Source organism: Pungitius pungitius, chromosome 11 (assembly GCF_949316345.1).
Source record: "Pungitius pungitius chromosome 11, fPunPun2.1, whole genome shotgun sequence".
NCBI lineage: Eukaryota > Metazoa > Chordata > Actinopteri > Perciformes > Gasterosteidae > Pungitius > Pungitius pungitius.
The window spans coordinates 10,069,617-10,085,692 of NC_084910.1; the positions used below are offsets into that span (position 1 = coordinate 10,069,617).

Below are 16,076 nucleotides of genomic sequence, written 5' to 3' on the forward strand. Positions count from 1 at the left end.
ACAAATTTGCCTCAGAGGGCTTTACAGTCTGTACACATGCAACATGAAAACAGGAAAAACTCCCCAAAATATGAAAAAACCCTTCAATGGGGAAAAAAAGGGAAGAAACCTTAGGGAGAACGTCAGAGGAGGGATCCCTCTCACGGGATGGACAGACTGCAATGGATGTCACGTGTACAGAATCAACAATGTAAAAAAAAAGAAAAGTACAATACATTCAATTCCTCTAACAGAAATGATACAAGTAATTGCAAGTAGCAGAACAAGGGTACGGCAGGACCACTGCAGGGACAACCATCATCAGATAGAACCACCATCCACAGATGCTTCTGTGGGGAGGGAGAGCAGAAAGATGTTGGTTTATGATGACAGTAATATGAATCATATTTAAAGTAATGATGATGGCAGCAGCAGGTGTCAGCAGAGCCATGAGCCAGGAGTCAGAACCGGGGTCCGCACGAAACTATGATCCACGGAGACCTGCTAGGCGAGAAAGCACAAAGAACTCCCGGAAAGAAGCTGAATTAGTGATGTACATTAATAAAACATGGATGATTGTGGAAGGTGAGAGTGTGAGAGTGAGAGAGGGGCTCGGTGTGTCCTAAGAAGTCCCCCGGCAGTCTAAGCCTAGAGCAGCTTAACTAAGGGCTGGTCCAGGCTAACCTGAGCCAGCCCTAACTATAAGCAATATCAAAGAGGAACGCTTTAAGCTTTATCTTAAATGAACTGACCGAGTCTGCCCCCCGGACTTAAAGTGGAAGCTGGTTCCACAAAAGAGGAGCTTGATAACTGAAGGCTCTGGCCCCCATCCTACTTTTTAAAACTCTAGGAACCACAAGTAGCCCAGCATCTACGGAGCGCAGATGCCTTGTAGGGCAATGCGGTGTAACAAGCTCTTTAAGATAAGACCGTGCCTCACCAGCAAGTGCCTTGTAGGTGAGGAGAAGTACCTTAAATTCTATTCTTGATTTTACAGGAAGCCAGTGCAGAGAAGTTAATACAGGAGTTATATTATCCCATTTCTTAGTTCTTGTTAATACACGTGCTGCAGCATTCTGAATCAACTGGAGAGGTTTAAGCGATTTACAAGAGCAGCCTGATAACAAAGAATTACAGTAATCCAGTCTAGAAGTAACAAATGCATGAACTAGTTTTTCTGCATCACTTTGAGACAGGAAGTTTCTGATTTTCGATATATTACGTAGATGAAAAAAGGCAGTCCTTGAAGTCTTCTATATATGAGAGTTGAAGGACATATCCTGGTCGAAGAGAACTCCAAGATTTCTGACGGTGCTGTTGGATACCAGAGCAATTCCATCCACAGAGACTGTATCACGTGACAGCTGACTTCGAAGGCGCTCTGGGCCTATCATGATAACTTCCGTTTTTTCCAAGTTTAACATCAGGAAGTTGCAAGTCATCCAAGTTTTGATGTCTCCAAGACAATCCTGAAGTCTAACAAGCTGGTTGGTGTCTTCTGGCTTGATCGATAGATACAGTTGAGTATCTTCTGCATAACAATGGAAGTTTATGCAGTCTTTTCTGATAACGTCGCCCAAAGGAAGCATATACAGGGTAAATAGAATCGGTCCAAGCACAGAACCTTGTGGGACTCCGTGACCAACATTGGTGGTCCTTGATGATTCACCGTTCACAAACACAAACTGGGATCGATCCGATAAATAAGATTTAAACCAGCAGAGTGCAGTTCCTTTGATGCCAATCAAGTGTTCCAGTCTCTGCAGCAGGATACGGTGATCGATGGTGTCAAATGCAGCACTGAGGTCCAGCAAGACAAGAAAAGAGACATGTCCTTGGTCCGATGCAAGTAGAAGATCATTTTTAATTTTCACCAGTTCCGTTTCAGTGCTGTGATGCACTCGAAATCCTGGCTGGAAATCCTCGAACAAAGCATTGTTTTGTAGAAAGTCACATAATTGATTTGTGACAGATTTCTCAAGGATCTTAGCGAGGAAGGGAAGATTAGAGATGGGTCTGTAGTTAGCCAACACCTCTGGAGCTAGAGTAGGTTTCTTAAGAAGAGGTTTAATTACAGCTACCTTGAAGGACTGTGGTACATGTCCTGTCAACAAAGACAGATTCATAATATCCAGTAGGGATATTTAAAGAAAAACTTCCTTAAGCAGCTTAGTTGGAATCGGATCCAGGAGACAAGTGGAAGAGTTGGATTTCAAAATTGTAGAAGTCAGTTGACCAAGGTTGATGGAAGAGAAACCATTCAAGTAGGTATCAGGGCCCACGGCTGCGTCCAAAGTATAGATTGCCATTGGTAAATGCTACGCAAACATATTAATTTTGTTGATAACATAGGGGGAAAACCAAAACAAATCAAACATTCTGCTCTTCTATTGGTTTTTGGATACATTTAGTATCTACAAACATAAATGACAGTTTCCTAAAGCTGTAAATCAAACAGCAAGTAATTAATAAGTTGATGTCCTCAGGTAACAAGGACAAATGTAGTCAAATGTTGCTTCTCCAACAACACCGAAATGTTTTAAGTGAGTGTAGAGATGTGTTAGAGCGTTTCTAGAAGCCAGAGGCCATCTACTGGCCAACTACAGCGCTAACCTGCTTCTCCATTGATGTAGCTCCAATAATACATGGAGTTTTACACAAACAACAGTGTGTAGTGGTGCATTTCAAATATCTAGAGTCTATTTCTAGGACTAGCTCATACTCTAGCAATCAATTAGACTGAAATCTAGATAATTTAAGGTCTTTAGACATCAAAAACAATGAAGAATTTTGATCCAACATGGAACATGTTTCAGATAAAATATCTGCAATATTATTTTAAAAGCAATTGTGATATTATAATTGATCATATTCTTTGGATAATCTGAAGAAAACATGATAAAATAACTATGATTTTGAGTAAGACACGTTTAGAATGAGGAATCTAGGCATGACTGCATGTTTAGTTAAATCTTGACGTAGTAAGAGTTCATGTCTTTGTATTGGCTTAACATTTAAAATTCCATTTAATTCAGATTACTTGGAATCGTAAAAAGAAATACACATATTGAATACAATTCATTAAAATCCAGCTAAATGCATTCTGAAATGACTTGAATGTCAATTCAGATATACTGTAAGTCTGTGTGTTTGCATGTGTGTCTACAAGAACAAAGTTCATTCAGATTAAAATGATCTGATTGAATGAAAGTATTTTACACTGTCAATAATTTGTACGTAATCAATTTACATTGCTGGCTGGTATCTCTGAGTGAACCTGACATCACGGAGATACTAACTATAAATGAAGCACTCTTCATCCAATTGGCCCACAGTGATGACACGAGCCAAGTGAGCCTCTGCATTCTGCCCTAAACTATGTTTTGTTGCACAGTGGGGATTGTTCCTGCTTGGGTGAAGTTTTTCAGGAGTCAACATGAACAAAACAGACAGCTGCCTGATCCCACGTAGTGAAATATGATATCGTGCCCTGGAGATAAAAAAATCTCTGCAATGCATAAAAGACACACTTGTTCTGCTCCAAGGGTTGTTTTATGTTTCTGACCGTAGGGTCCCCTTTACTTTGTATGATTAAGTGCAGAATTGTTGAAAAACACCCCCATGGTAAATCTCCAGTAAAAGCTGTGTGCATTCAGTGTGTGTGTGTGTGGGGGGGGGGGGGGGGGGGGGGGGGGGGGGGCTGGGAGGGGGGTGTGAGGGGGATCTGAGATGCTGGGCTGTTCATTCTTGGAGAACAGCTGTGGAATATTTAACCACTGGCTACATCAGGATTGTTTAACTCATTTGCTGACTTGTTGATAAATGAGTCTCTATGAAGCTTTATGGAGGACTAGGGGTCCCGCTCCTTCACTATATCAGTCATAAATGCTGAGTCAGCTGACCTATGACTCATGATGAGAAGAGGACTACTTGCCTCTGTGAACTGAACACCATATTTTAAACTCATTAGTACTATTTTCCTAATCAGGGCTGTGACCCACAATAACGTATTTTGAGTAAATAAGAACACAGCCTACCAAAGCATTTAAGGAATGTTTACTGAATGTGTTTAATCTTTATTGGTTGCATCTAATGTGTGTGACCATTTTAAGCTAAATATGTCACAAGGGTCACTACCTGTTCTACATATGAGTTATTTACAGACTACAGTGCGATTCAATTGAATCACGCTCATGTGAATGTACATGGAATCAAGCATACTGAAACAGAAGAGCATTAACCTGCCACACTTCACAAGGCCGACTACAACTACTCTGTAGGGGCACTAGGATTTTTTTTTTGTTTTCATTGCACCCAACAAGTTAGAATAGTAATCACTTGGTTTATTCCACAATCTAAAAAAAATCAAACAATAGACTTTTTTAACAAAAACCATTCAAACTTGTCACAGTGGTAAAAATCTCTGTTGTAGATTAAAAAATCTGTTTCAACTGCTTTGATTTCAGGACCCTGGTATTAGGAATGCTCTCACTAGACTCAAGCATTTGAATAGCACACGGCCACATTAATGTCATTTTTCAAATGTGCATTTTTTTCACTGTGAGTTAACAGGTCCGCTGTGAGGAAGGACCAACTAGAAACAAACACACTAGCTTAATGTCCGCCTTCATGTCATTCACTGTTTTTTGTTTCTCAATTGATTGACAACGAAAGGTTATAATCAAAACTTTCCTGGAAAAACTTGACTTTCATGCACGTATGTTGGCATCATTGAAGTGGGTAGTGAGAGTCACTCTTACTCCAGCACCATGGACAGAGTTCCTCTAAAGAAGCTTGTGGTTTCTCTGCCAATCATCAAGTGTGTTCCTCATATAAGCTCAACTTCTTTATTCATTCACCACTGATTGGCTACTATTGTTTATTGTTTCTGTTGTCATCACATAATGACCAGAATAAAGAAATTCCCCAATTTAAAATGAATCACAACTTTGTAAACCCCCTCAATCAGCCTCAGACGGTTACTTCTTGCCATTTTTCCACTCTATTTTTTTGCACTAACTTGAACGTTAACTTTTTTCCTCTTTTGTTTTGTAGGACAAATAGTACAGTAGTAAGGAGGAAGAAATGGAAAGACTCGTGTAGAGACAAGAATGAGCTATAAAATAATGGTTATGCTCAGGCCTGTTTCCAAAACATGCTGGCGGGCCCCCCAGCAAAAACTTTGAGAAGCATGAAAGGAATGGAATAAATCTTCTCGACTCAAAACCTTGTCTCCTCTTCTTGTATATTACGGTCCGCATGGGGGTAATGTACAGGGAGGTCAGAAAGGAACGCCGGTAACGTTTTGTTCCGTCTGCTCACCCCTGAGCAAAGTTAGAAAACACTGCATTCTTTCCACAGATCCTTCTGAAAACACAGGCTGCGACCCTTTGAGTAGCAGGACAACTTGTTATTAATGTGAGCCTTGAATTCCTGGACCATTCATCCGTCTCAGACTCTTTTTGAACTCAGAAATGTGTTTTCTCTTCGCACAATTAAATCACACATGCCATCTAAAAGGATTTATTTTACTTCAAATTATGTCTCACAAGTTTATTTACACAGTCCGCTTTTCCAAAGCAAACACAAGGCCATACATTAGAAAAAAACAGACAGGTGTCAATTTGAAGTTTTCTGTCTTTACATTGAACACTAGAGACAAATACAAAGATACAGACTTGATTTTAATAGAATTGATTTACACTTTAATGAAGAACAATTACTTTAAATAAGCTACTTAACTCTTTTCATGTATGAATCCTAAGTCAATAAAAGAAAAACATTAATGATACAGATTGTACAATAATAATTCTGTTCATCAAAGAAATTAAATATTTTACAAAAGAATGAGTAAAAACGCATCTGCATGAGAAACTCCTCACTGTGTATGTGCAGTGTTTGCATGTAACCCTTCTCCTGCCCGTCTGTACAGCGACGCTCCAAAAGGATCACAGGCGCCGCTCCCTCTTCTCGTTATAATAGAATATAATGGCTCCTCTCACTGACCATCTTCCACATCTATTCACGTTGATGTGTTTGCAGAACTCCGTCATGTTTTCCATCCTGCATCCCCAGGTATAAAAAGACATCTTCCTGCGTCGGACACCATGACACCAGCAGCCTTTTGGAGATGAGCGTCATTTGTTCACTCGTTCAGCGAGTTCTCCTCTTGTGAGAGGACTCACCTCTGTCTGACAGGTGAGGCGTTAGCTCTCTTGGACTTATTGACCGCAGCTCTGAGCAAGAAAAAGTCACATAAGTGACCCCTTTGACATTGAAACTCCCCCTGACATTGCAGTTTGTCATCTGAATGTTTTATTAATGTCGCTGTGGTTAAAGAACACCTAGCTCAATAGAAGAACCTTCATTTTTGATACGTCTTATCTTTAGGGACTCAGTAAATGTTTCATGTGTCAAATAAAGAGGCCTTGTCCGCCTCCCGCTATGTCCTCCTGTCTTGGCCTTTGACTCAGTCCACACCGTCTCTAAGTGTGGACAGTTCTTGACCTCCCGAGCAATGGGCTTATTCTACTCGCTGAGGCCTCGGTTTTGAACCAAACTTACAGAACACAGTAACAATATATTGAATTCCATATTAGCATAAATGTCTCCGTACCCTACATTACTCCTCTACAGAGGGTCATGACACATGCATTTGCTGACCACTCAACACAATAGATGTTTGACCGTTGTTTGGGATGCTCGGGCCTTCACTTGCCTGTGATGGCAGAAGAGGATACAGCGGTGATCATCAAGATTGGCACAGGTACAGCGGCCAACGGACCTTCTGCGTCGTGACACAGCGCTGCCTAGACCATAAACTGTCGTCTTACTGAAGAGAAAAAGAGATACTTAGCGTCATGCTCGCCATATAAACACTCTTGGGACTTTGCTCTTCGACACTTCATGCACGACTCCCCAGTTGATTCTACAATGGCGATGAGTGCATGTGTTTGGGCTCAAAGTGAGAATGCGCCATGTGAGTGCGTCCCAATGCGGAGTGTCCTCTGATGCTCACCTGGGCGTGTTGACCCAGATGATATCCAGGTGGCAGAAATAGTGGCACTCAGAGTCCAGCAGGCTGCTGCACGCGCAGCGCTTTGTCCTCACTCTCGGTGTTGGGACACCATCACCGACCTCCACTGCTAGCTGTCTCATGACCGGAAGACCCAGACCTCATGGAGGACAAAAAGCTTCTTAGTAGCAGTGATTCAACCGTTGCTCTTTTTAACTTCTGCAGTTTCTCAAAACAACCAATACACGTGTTACATCATATCTGTGTTGCAAACGAATGACTTTGAAGTTTTACCACTGAGCAAACAGAATTATTTCCAGTCAAAACAACATGAATAACTTGCGTGAAATACTACGCTCCTCTTACTACTACTCTTGTACTTTTATTACATGAATCTATTACAATTTGTACGTCACAATGTAGCAACAATTTTAAAAAAGCTCAAGTTGAAATGAACTCACCTTCCTCCACGGAAGCCCAAAGAGTGATGAGAAGTAGAACGCTGGCATGAGTAGACATAGTTGATAGCACATGGATGAAGCTCTGCAGTAAGACTATTATCCATCTAGACACAACTGTGTTTCTGATGTGCTGCAGCCGTTTGTCTGCAGGTGTCTGAGCTTGGTCACTCTCATATGCCTCTGCCCTCCCTCACATGATGTCATGACAAAAGCTCCACCCGTGGGCCACTTGCAATGAAACCACAGTGTGCGACCCCAGGGTGTTTGAACCTGTTACACATTCCAGGAATATTCAATTCTTCGTTGCGTCTCTGAATGCCTCCTACTGAGTGACATGCATGTCTGCAGTTTGCCTTTGAATGAAGATTCATGTCTTGGCCCTTGCTGTGCACGATGTTTGAGGGGGAGGAGGAAATATAGGATGGAGGACATTGGGAATGCTGAAGGGTTTGTATCTTATCTGCTAAAGTGGAGAAATGCATCCAGATATGAACATGGTATAGACACACATGCAAAGAGATAAGACCGGAGATACATTATGCTTTGATGCAACATTGTAAGCTGGATTTACCAGAAGCAGTTTTTGTCTTCAATTAAAGAAATAAAAAAGAAAGGTGACACTTTCTTCTGGTTCAGCAGAGATATTTTCCCTCAAAAGTTGGTGTAGATTCAAAATACAGCTAAAAGAGAGCTAATATTGTGACCGATAAGAGCTAATATTGTGACCGATAAGCTCAAATTGTGGAACCAGCTTCCACTTTCAGTCCGGGGGGCAGACTCGGTCAGTTCACTTAAGATAAAGCTTAAAACGTTCCTCTTTGATATTGCTTATAGTTAGGGCTGGCTCAGGTTAGCCGGGACCAGCCCTTAGTTAAGCTGCTCTAGGCTTAGACTGCCGGGGGACTTCTTAGGACACACCGAGCCCCTCTTTCACTCTCACACTCTCACTCTCTCCTCCCACAATCATCCATGTTTTATTAATGTACATTACTAATTAAGCTTCTTTCCGGGAGTTTTTTGTGCTTTCTCGCCTAGCAGGTCTCCGTGGATCATAGTTTCGTGCGGACCCCGGTTCTGACTCCTGGCTCATGGCTCTGCTGACACCTGCTGCTGCCATCATCATTACTTTAAATATGATTCATATTACTGTCATCAAAAACCAACATCTTTCTGCTCTCCCTCCCCACAGAAGCCTCTGTGGATGGTGGTTCGATCTGATGGAGGTTGTCCCTGCAGTGGTCCTGCCGTACACCTCTTCTGCTACTTGCAATTACTTGTATCATTTAAGTTAGAGAAATTGAATGTATTGTACATCTTTTACTTTGTTGATTCTGTACACATGACATCCATTGCAGTCTGTCCTTCCAGAGGGATCCCTCCTCTGACGTTCTCCCTAAGGTTTCTTCCCTTTTTTCCCCATTGAAGGGTTTTTTCATATTTTGGGGAGTTTTTCCTGTGCCGATGTGAGGGTTTCGGGACAGAGGATGTTGCATGTGTACAGACTGTAAAGCCCTCTGAGGCAAATTTGTAATTTGCGATTTTGGGCTATACAAAATAAAATGAATTGAATTGAATTGAATTGAAATGAATGATAATATAACTCCATGTTTTTATCAAAAGAGGAATTGTCAGGCGGGAGTTGCAATGTGTGGGAAGATTACAATAAGTAACGGTTTGCCTCTGACCCAAGTGGTGGATAAAAAAGAGAACACTAAAATTTGTAATTTTGCGACAACATTACAGAATTACATTTTGATGACTGATGAGCTATAAAATAATATATTTTGGCTGGTGAAGACCCACAAACAGATAAGCATGCTGCAATAATTAGCCGACAAGCTCATAATGATCAAACAATAATAATAAATGGACTGAAGAACACTATAAGAGGTTTTGCTCATTTTTGGACACTGTAAGTTTTAAGATGATTTTGTCCAACAAAGACACACAATTATGTGAAGCAGGCATTGTTTTGGAGAAGAATAGATTTAAAGACTCACGGGTGATCACTTGTTTCAGTCTGTATGTATGTAGTCTAAATAAGAAGATAAAAACCTATTTTCTCCTATTCATTTGTTATAAATGTCCCTATAAATTTTACACAAAGTGGGGCTTCTAATCCACTTTCCATGAACACCAGAACATAAAGACCCCAGAAGAGAGCAGGTTGTGCTTTTCCTCTGTGCAGAACATGTGAAAACATGCTGCAAAACAGAGGAGAGGACAAATCAACAGGAAATTGAGAAGAGAACAAGTGGAAGGACAATCATATCAATTATTTAGCTCAACAATACTGCTGCACGTTATCCTTACAAAACAATTTCACACCCTGTTGCTCTTACACATTGATTTTAATCTTAAGTTCACACATCTGTCAATTCCTACATCCTACCATCCCAGAAGAAGAGTTGGTAATTATTGAGTCAATCAGGATATACTACCATCTAACACCTAATCGGCACGACTCTCGTGTGTCAGATGACAATATTTGCCGAGGAGTAAATTATTAGTGGAATGTTTGACATGTTCATGAGATTGCATCACAATAGCTACACATTCTTGCATCAGAGGGTATAAGTTCAGCTCCCTCGGGAGCACAGATGTGTCCCTCTCCACAGGCATCACATCTCATTAAGCTATTTATTCCGCTAAGAATGGAAAGCGAGTAAAAGGGCCAGTGAGAGGCCATAACACAGATGTGTGTATCAGCTTCTCTTCTAAAAGCAGCACTAACCACTCCTCCTGAGTTCACTTTATACAATCTCACTCTAGTGCTGTGTTGGCAGCATTTAGGCTTTCATGAGGAAGAATGATCATAAACTTCAAACTACTTGATAAAGGTGTCTATAAATACCAGCTCCTCCTTTCCTCGTGAAATGTGTTTATGGAGAGTCAAGTCACAGCAGCAATCCTCTTCTGGCATCTCCTCAACACACACACGGGTCAGCTTTACGCAATGCGCGTCTTTCTGTGCTGCTGAATGTCGTTGTCCGAAGCAGAAAACACTGCAGGGGGGGGGGGGGGGGATTCATACATTTGGGAATATTGTTTTATATTCTTCAAGAGCTGCATTGGCCAAACAAGAGGGCTTTAAATATGTGTTACGACAGAGACTGATAGAGGGTTTTATTCTTTGTGGGATCAAAACCAGCCATTGGAAGTGATAAAGGTTTGTCTCCATATAAGAAAAAAGGGGAGTTTTCAGGGAACACAAAGAATTCACATTAGACCCAAACAACCAAACACATCTTCTGGAATTTATAGATGTGTTGTTTGAGTTGATACGGTGAATTACTTTTAAAGGGTGTATGTGCCCTCTTGACCCCAATCACAACTTAAACCTGTGTGTATTGTGTGTAAAGTGTTTAGTAAGGACATCTAGTGGCACCACTACATGCATACAGCTGCCTACACATCTAACACTTAAATGAATGAGATTGATGACAAAAGAAGATGCTTCATAACGGGCAAAGGTTTAATACAATATGTCATGTAAGAACGAAAAAAAGGAGTGAAGCAACTCAGAGATATTAGATCATCTGGTAAGAGAGCACTCTCATCACCAAAACACAAAGCGCAGTAATATATTTTGGAAAAATGCTGTACAATACGTGCAGCAAGCTTCACTGTGAGAATAAATGTAGAGATAAAGCTTTTGTAACATGTCCTGGAGAGGGCAAACCTGACCTCAAAAGCTAAACAACTAGACATTCAGAGAAGCAAGGAAAGTTCAGTTTACTTCAGGAAAGGTAAAAACCAAGTCACTCAGGGTATTAAATCCTACAGGCTAAAGGGGCAGGTAGAATTTCTAGGATTCCAAGTAACAGGAAAGAGTAAGAACGAGCAGCTCCGATAACATTGGCTCAGAAAGACTGGAGAGTTCGGTGGGAACAAACAAGACAATCCGCAGTAACCAAGGCAACGAGGTGCTAGTAAAAATACTCAGGGACTAATGAGAGAATGAGCCGTCGGTGCGAAAATTAGTTTGTTGCGTGGCCTGGGAAAGTGGCAGGGCCTGAAAAGTGAGGGAAGTAGGAGCAAGACACAGTAGTTTAGGCTCTTTCTGTAGTTGCTTCGTTCACGTGGAGCCTCCTCATATTTGGTACCTTCAGGAACAACCCTGAAAATGTAGCTGAATACATCTCATCAGATGGGAGCTGCAAAGTACAACCAAACAAACTACAAGACCAAAAAAAAAGACTTACAAACCACATGCATGAAAGCTGTTTCTTAAAATAGTTTAGACTTTTGTCAACATTTTAAAGTTTAAATGGTGTCAGTAGCTGAAAAGATTGGCTAAAAGGCTGAAAAAGTTGAAAGTTAAAGAAGTTTAAGAGGATTTGAAAACAACCTCCATTTGAAAACCATGTTATAAAAGTTGATGATTTCAATTCATATAAATTCCATTTTAAGAGCTAGAAAGCTTGTCATAGCTGGAAAGCCAGAAAGGAGCTGAACATTTTAATATTTGAACGGTTTTAATAGCTGAAAGTGTGAAGGATTTGAAACGTGCCACGTAAGAAATAGAATAAGTTGAATAAAGATTCAATGCATTCCAACAATTAGGAAATCCGTCAATATTATAGAGTGATTCATGCTAAACCTCTCACGGTGTATTAAAAAACATAAAGTACAGTACAATACTGTACACGTGGTTTGATGGAAGAACAGCACAATTTCAAGGGAGTCTGGTGCAATTTTTATTTCTTTATGGACTAGAAATCTCGCTGTGTGTGAAATCTGCCGGGCACCTAATCCTCTGGTACCAGCCAAACGCAATCGCTCATCTTTGTCACCACTAAGTCACATGAACCTCATGATAAAGACATGTAGATGTAACAAAATAAAACATACTTCCAATTAAAACAGTTAAAAAAAAAAGAAAAGAAATAATGATCATTGTCATTAAATAATAAATACGGAGCAATCTTTCCTATACAGAGATATTCTATTCTATAGATATTTTGTGATAAAATATAGAACTTCAGTGCATTTTCTTTTGACACGCTTCAGGTGCTCGTTCAAAAACACCACATTGCAAAATCAATGGCCTTTGGAACAGAAACAATCAAATCACCATACACCAATCCCCTTGAACACATATAAACAGATATAGAATCCAACAGCCTTCTCTTTGTCTATTTGTACATCTCGAAAACACAATCCTGGACAGAAAAGGCACAAGTAACTGTAATTAGAGTAATACTTGACAAGCTTTTTAGAGAAACCAAAAATTGGAATTATTTTTGATCCAAGATTTTGGTCATTTACAAATGTATTCATATTCATTTTTCATATGTTTAAACAGGCATTAGGATACACTGAATATATATATATATATTGTATATATATATTCATACATACAGAATATGTATATTTATAAGAAAAAAAGTGCATTATTATAACAAACCTGAATATTGCCAAAGAACAAACATTTAAGCTAACAATAGTATTGAAAACTGTATAAAAACAAAGCAATAAAAAAACAAGACTAGTGTAGCAACCGATAAAGAAAAATGGGATGCATTATGCATCAAGGTGTAGACACTGCTAAGTGCTCTGGTCTGGTCTGTCTCCTTTAGCTCCTCCCTCCACCCGATCACCACCAGATGGTTGCTCATCCCACTCTGGATACTGTCCAATGACATGCGAGGCTACTGGGGCTGCTGGACTGAGATCTACTCTCGCACTGTCTCTGAGGCAGTGTTTGGTGGTCTCACTAACAGGCCTGCAGGTGTGGGCGGAGCTATGTGAGCTGCCATATTGCTTTGACTCCGTGGCGTCCAACTTTAGTGCTGTAATGGGAACAAAATGCCCCAACTGGCTGGTTCCTGCTGTCTGGTCCTCTGACCAGTGGTCTCCAGGAGTCCTAAACCCCTGAGTTCTGGGGGTCCCGCCCCAGTACGAGTCAAATCTGGACAGAGATGGCCCTTCCATGGGGGGAGAGGTTGGAGACGAGGGCGTGGTGGGGTGGGACCTTGGACAGGCTTGTACCATCTGGATCCCTCCTATAGGAATCATCAGATAGGGGACCTTGGCTTGCTGGGAATGCATGGGAAGATGGCTGAAGATGTTGTCTGCTGCTTGGCAGCCCGGATAACCCTCACCAACGGAAAGACGAAAAGCAGGTGGAAACAAGCTGGCTTCTGGCAATTGTGGACCCTCTGCTGCTGTTCTCCTTTTCACCTGTAGAGGGAGCAAAGACTTCATGGTTACATTTCCTCGATTTGCTTTTGTCAGCACACGGGTGGAGTGCAAAAGAAATAGATTGTGGCTTCCTTGGCTCAGTTCAGTTTCCATGCAGACAAAGGAAAACAACTCACTAGTTTGACATGGCTACCCCTTGTACCAGGGCTCTCCCATGGCAGGTATCCAGGGGTCCTGTGCTGTAGCCCGAGAGGCGAGGGAGGGGTCCAAGCCCGTGACGACCGATAGCAGCTTGGCGAAATGGTAGGAGGAGGCGAGGGAGGTCTGACGGGAGACGGCCCTCTCTCCGGGGAGGGTGAGACGTGTCGGCTGGACACGGACAGCTCTGTCCTGGGGGAGAGGCTGTGGCTGGGTGAGGACAGCTCAAGACGGGGAGAGAGGCTTCGGCTGGGGGAACAGCTCTCACTGTTGGGGGAGAAGGCCCTCGGCGACGCCTTCCATCCCCGCCGAGAGAACAGCGCCCTCCTGCTGCCCGGCGAAGCGGCTCCTCTGTGGGGCCGAACCCCCCTTGGGGAGAGCTCTTGTGCTTGGCTGGGACTGAGGCCCGGGGGCTCAGGGTCCGGGGTGCCTCGGTGAGAACGCCTCCCGTAGCTGGAAGGCCCTCCCGCCGAAGGGTGTGGGTCCGTGGAACAGGAGGACGGATCCTCGCGGGAGGTGGACTCCTCTTCCTCATCCTCCTCCTCGTCGTCCTCATCGTTGTCATCGTCGTCCTCGGAATCGTCCACGTCAGAAAACTGATGTCCCTCCTGTTCCTCTGCGCCAAACGCGCGTTCATCTCTTCCTGCTGTTTGTGGGGCAAAAACAAACAAGCGCATCGTTAGAATGACATCCATTTACGTCAATGTTATACAATTCAAAATTCCTGTAATGAATGTTGAGGCAAAAATTCTCACTTTAAATTACACAGAAAAACATTCAAACAGAACAATTTTTGGGAACAAGCACAAAGGGATGGGACAGCATTATGTGCCTTTTCCTCACCCACCACTCGCCAAACTCATGTTATAAATAGACTGAAGATGAAAAGGGGACCAGAATTTAATTGAATAGAACCGTGCCTCTATTCACAAACTATCTCAACAGCCTTGTGAGTACAAAGACGGTTTAAATGGCACGTCCCTGGCTGGGATGAGTAGTCTGTAAGAAAGGGTGGGGTGGTAGCGGAAGGTTTGGCAGGAGATGGTGAGGCGGCTGGCTTTGAGGCAGACATGTCTTGGAATGCGTTTGTCGTACACCGGCAACACATCGTCAAAAAACTATATGTATACTTTCCAGAGAGCAGCAACCACATTGAGAGACTGTGGAATATTGCTCATAAATCTACCGTATACTTTTTCCTTATGGAAGACCAAAAGCAGGAGAATAGACCATGGTGTTGCATAAGCTGGGCGACGCAGCAACGATTCTTCAGAGGCAGAGGTTCATCCAGCTGTGTACTAATAATTCTCTACTGCGGATATGAAATATGTGAGATCCCTGCCCATCCCCCCTTAAGTACCTGTTTCCTCGCTCTCAGGCTCATCCAGTGAGGACTCGGATACTCCCATTGCCTGGCATTTTTTCCCATGAGCCTTTGACTTCATGTGTTTGGTAAGGTTACCTAGGGAGTAACGAGAAAAGCACATTCAAATAAAATCCCAATATTGCAACGACCGAGGCAGAATAAAGTCAACGGTTATAATATGGAAGAAAAGAGTAAATTGCCCCTTACCTTTGGTTTTGAAGGCAAAGTTGCAGTGTTTGCAAATGTGCGGCCGGACATCGGTGTGCGTTCGAATGTGCTTTTTCAGCATGCTAGGCTTCTTGCAGCGGATGCCACACTCTCCACAAATGTACTTCCCCCGTCCGCGACCTCTCACATAAACATATTCTTCATTTGACTTATACCTGAGAGAGAGAAAGGGCGAGATAGAGAAATAATTTAGCACAGAATGCACAAATAAAAGGATTGATTTAGCATCTGTAGTCAAATGTACATCTAATTACATTTATCTGCACCTAAAGATGTATTAAGATATTTTTTCACGTGGCCTCTGTCATAACGGTTATTGCAGCCTTCATAATAGAGATGGAATTGGTTGTGGATACACACACACACAAGGGAAACAAGGGTTCCTTTATAGAGGGTTAGGGTTGGGGAAGCCCCACCAAAACCCCAGCAGCACAGAGTCCCTTTGCTGCTCCCTGCACAATCCCCACAGAGAATACCAGCTATTCTGTTCTGTGGCCCTGCCAAACACAGCAGCCAGCAGCCAGCTAAAACGCGGGAAGGGAAGCCTGGCCATGGTCAACAACCTGAAATAGACACTATATATATATATATAAAAATCAACTCATTCAGATTTAGTGTATAAAGGAATTGTTTCTACGCCCTCCGTGTGTTTACCCCAAAAGCCATTAACATCTGAATGAGT

The 16,076-nt window shown here is 42.1% G+C and overlaps 2 protein-coding genes across 5 annotated transcripts in view; both read right to left on the bottom strand.

The window, feature by feature from the left end:
• Positions 1-6,160: 6,160 nt before the first annotated feature.
• On the bottom strand, positions 6,161-7,659 carry LOC119197366 (endothelin-2). Its single transcript, XM_037453600.1, has 5 exons — positions 7,624-7,659; positions 7,456-7,537; positions 6,998-7,154; positions 6,698-6,811; positions 6,161-6,215 (listed from the first exon to the last, which is right to left on the bottom strand). The coding sequence occupies exons 1-5, from the start codon at positions 7,657-7,659 to the stop codon at positions 6,161-6,163; spliced, it is 444 nt and encodes a 147-aa protein (XP_037309497.1).
• A 3,250-nt stretch (positions 7,660-10,909) lies between these two features.
• The window catches only part of LOC119197040 (transcription factor HIVEP3), a 34,593-nt gene continuing 29,426 nt past the window's right edge, over positions 10,910-16,076 (bottom strand). For all 4 annotated transcript variants that reach the window (XM_037452931.2, XM_037452929.2, XM_037452932.2 and 1 more), the window contains exons 6-9: positions 15,374-15,549; positions 15,161-15,262; positions 13,779-14,446; positions 10,910-13,641 (exon numbers count right to left, since the gene is read on the bottom strand). In XM_037452931.2, coding sequence (XP_037308828.2) covers positions 13,006-13,641; positions 13,779-14,446; positions 15,161-15,262; positions 15,374-15,549 — 1,582 coding nt within the window. In that variant the 3' untranslated portion in view covers positions 10,910-13,005. The remainder of the gene's footprint in view (positions 13,642-13,778; positions 14,447-15,160; positions 15,263-15,373; positions 15,550-16,076) is intronic.

Bases quoted from the DNA above. Each gene is read 5' to 3' on its own strand.
- LOC119197366 (XM_037453600.1), bottom strand. From the start codon at position 7,659: ATGACATCATGTGAGGGAGGGCAGAGGCATATGAGA. The intron at 7,155-7,455 runs GTGAGTTCATTT...GTCCTCCATGAG, and splicing joins TTGGGCTTCCGTGGAGGAAG to GTCTGGGTCTTCCGGTCATG. The intron at 6,216-6,697 runs GCAAGTGAAGGC...TTTCTTGCTCAG, and splicing joins ATCCTCTTCTGCCATCACAG to AGCTGCGGTCAATAAGTCCA.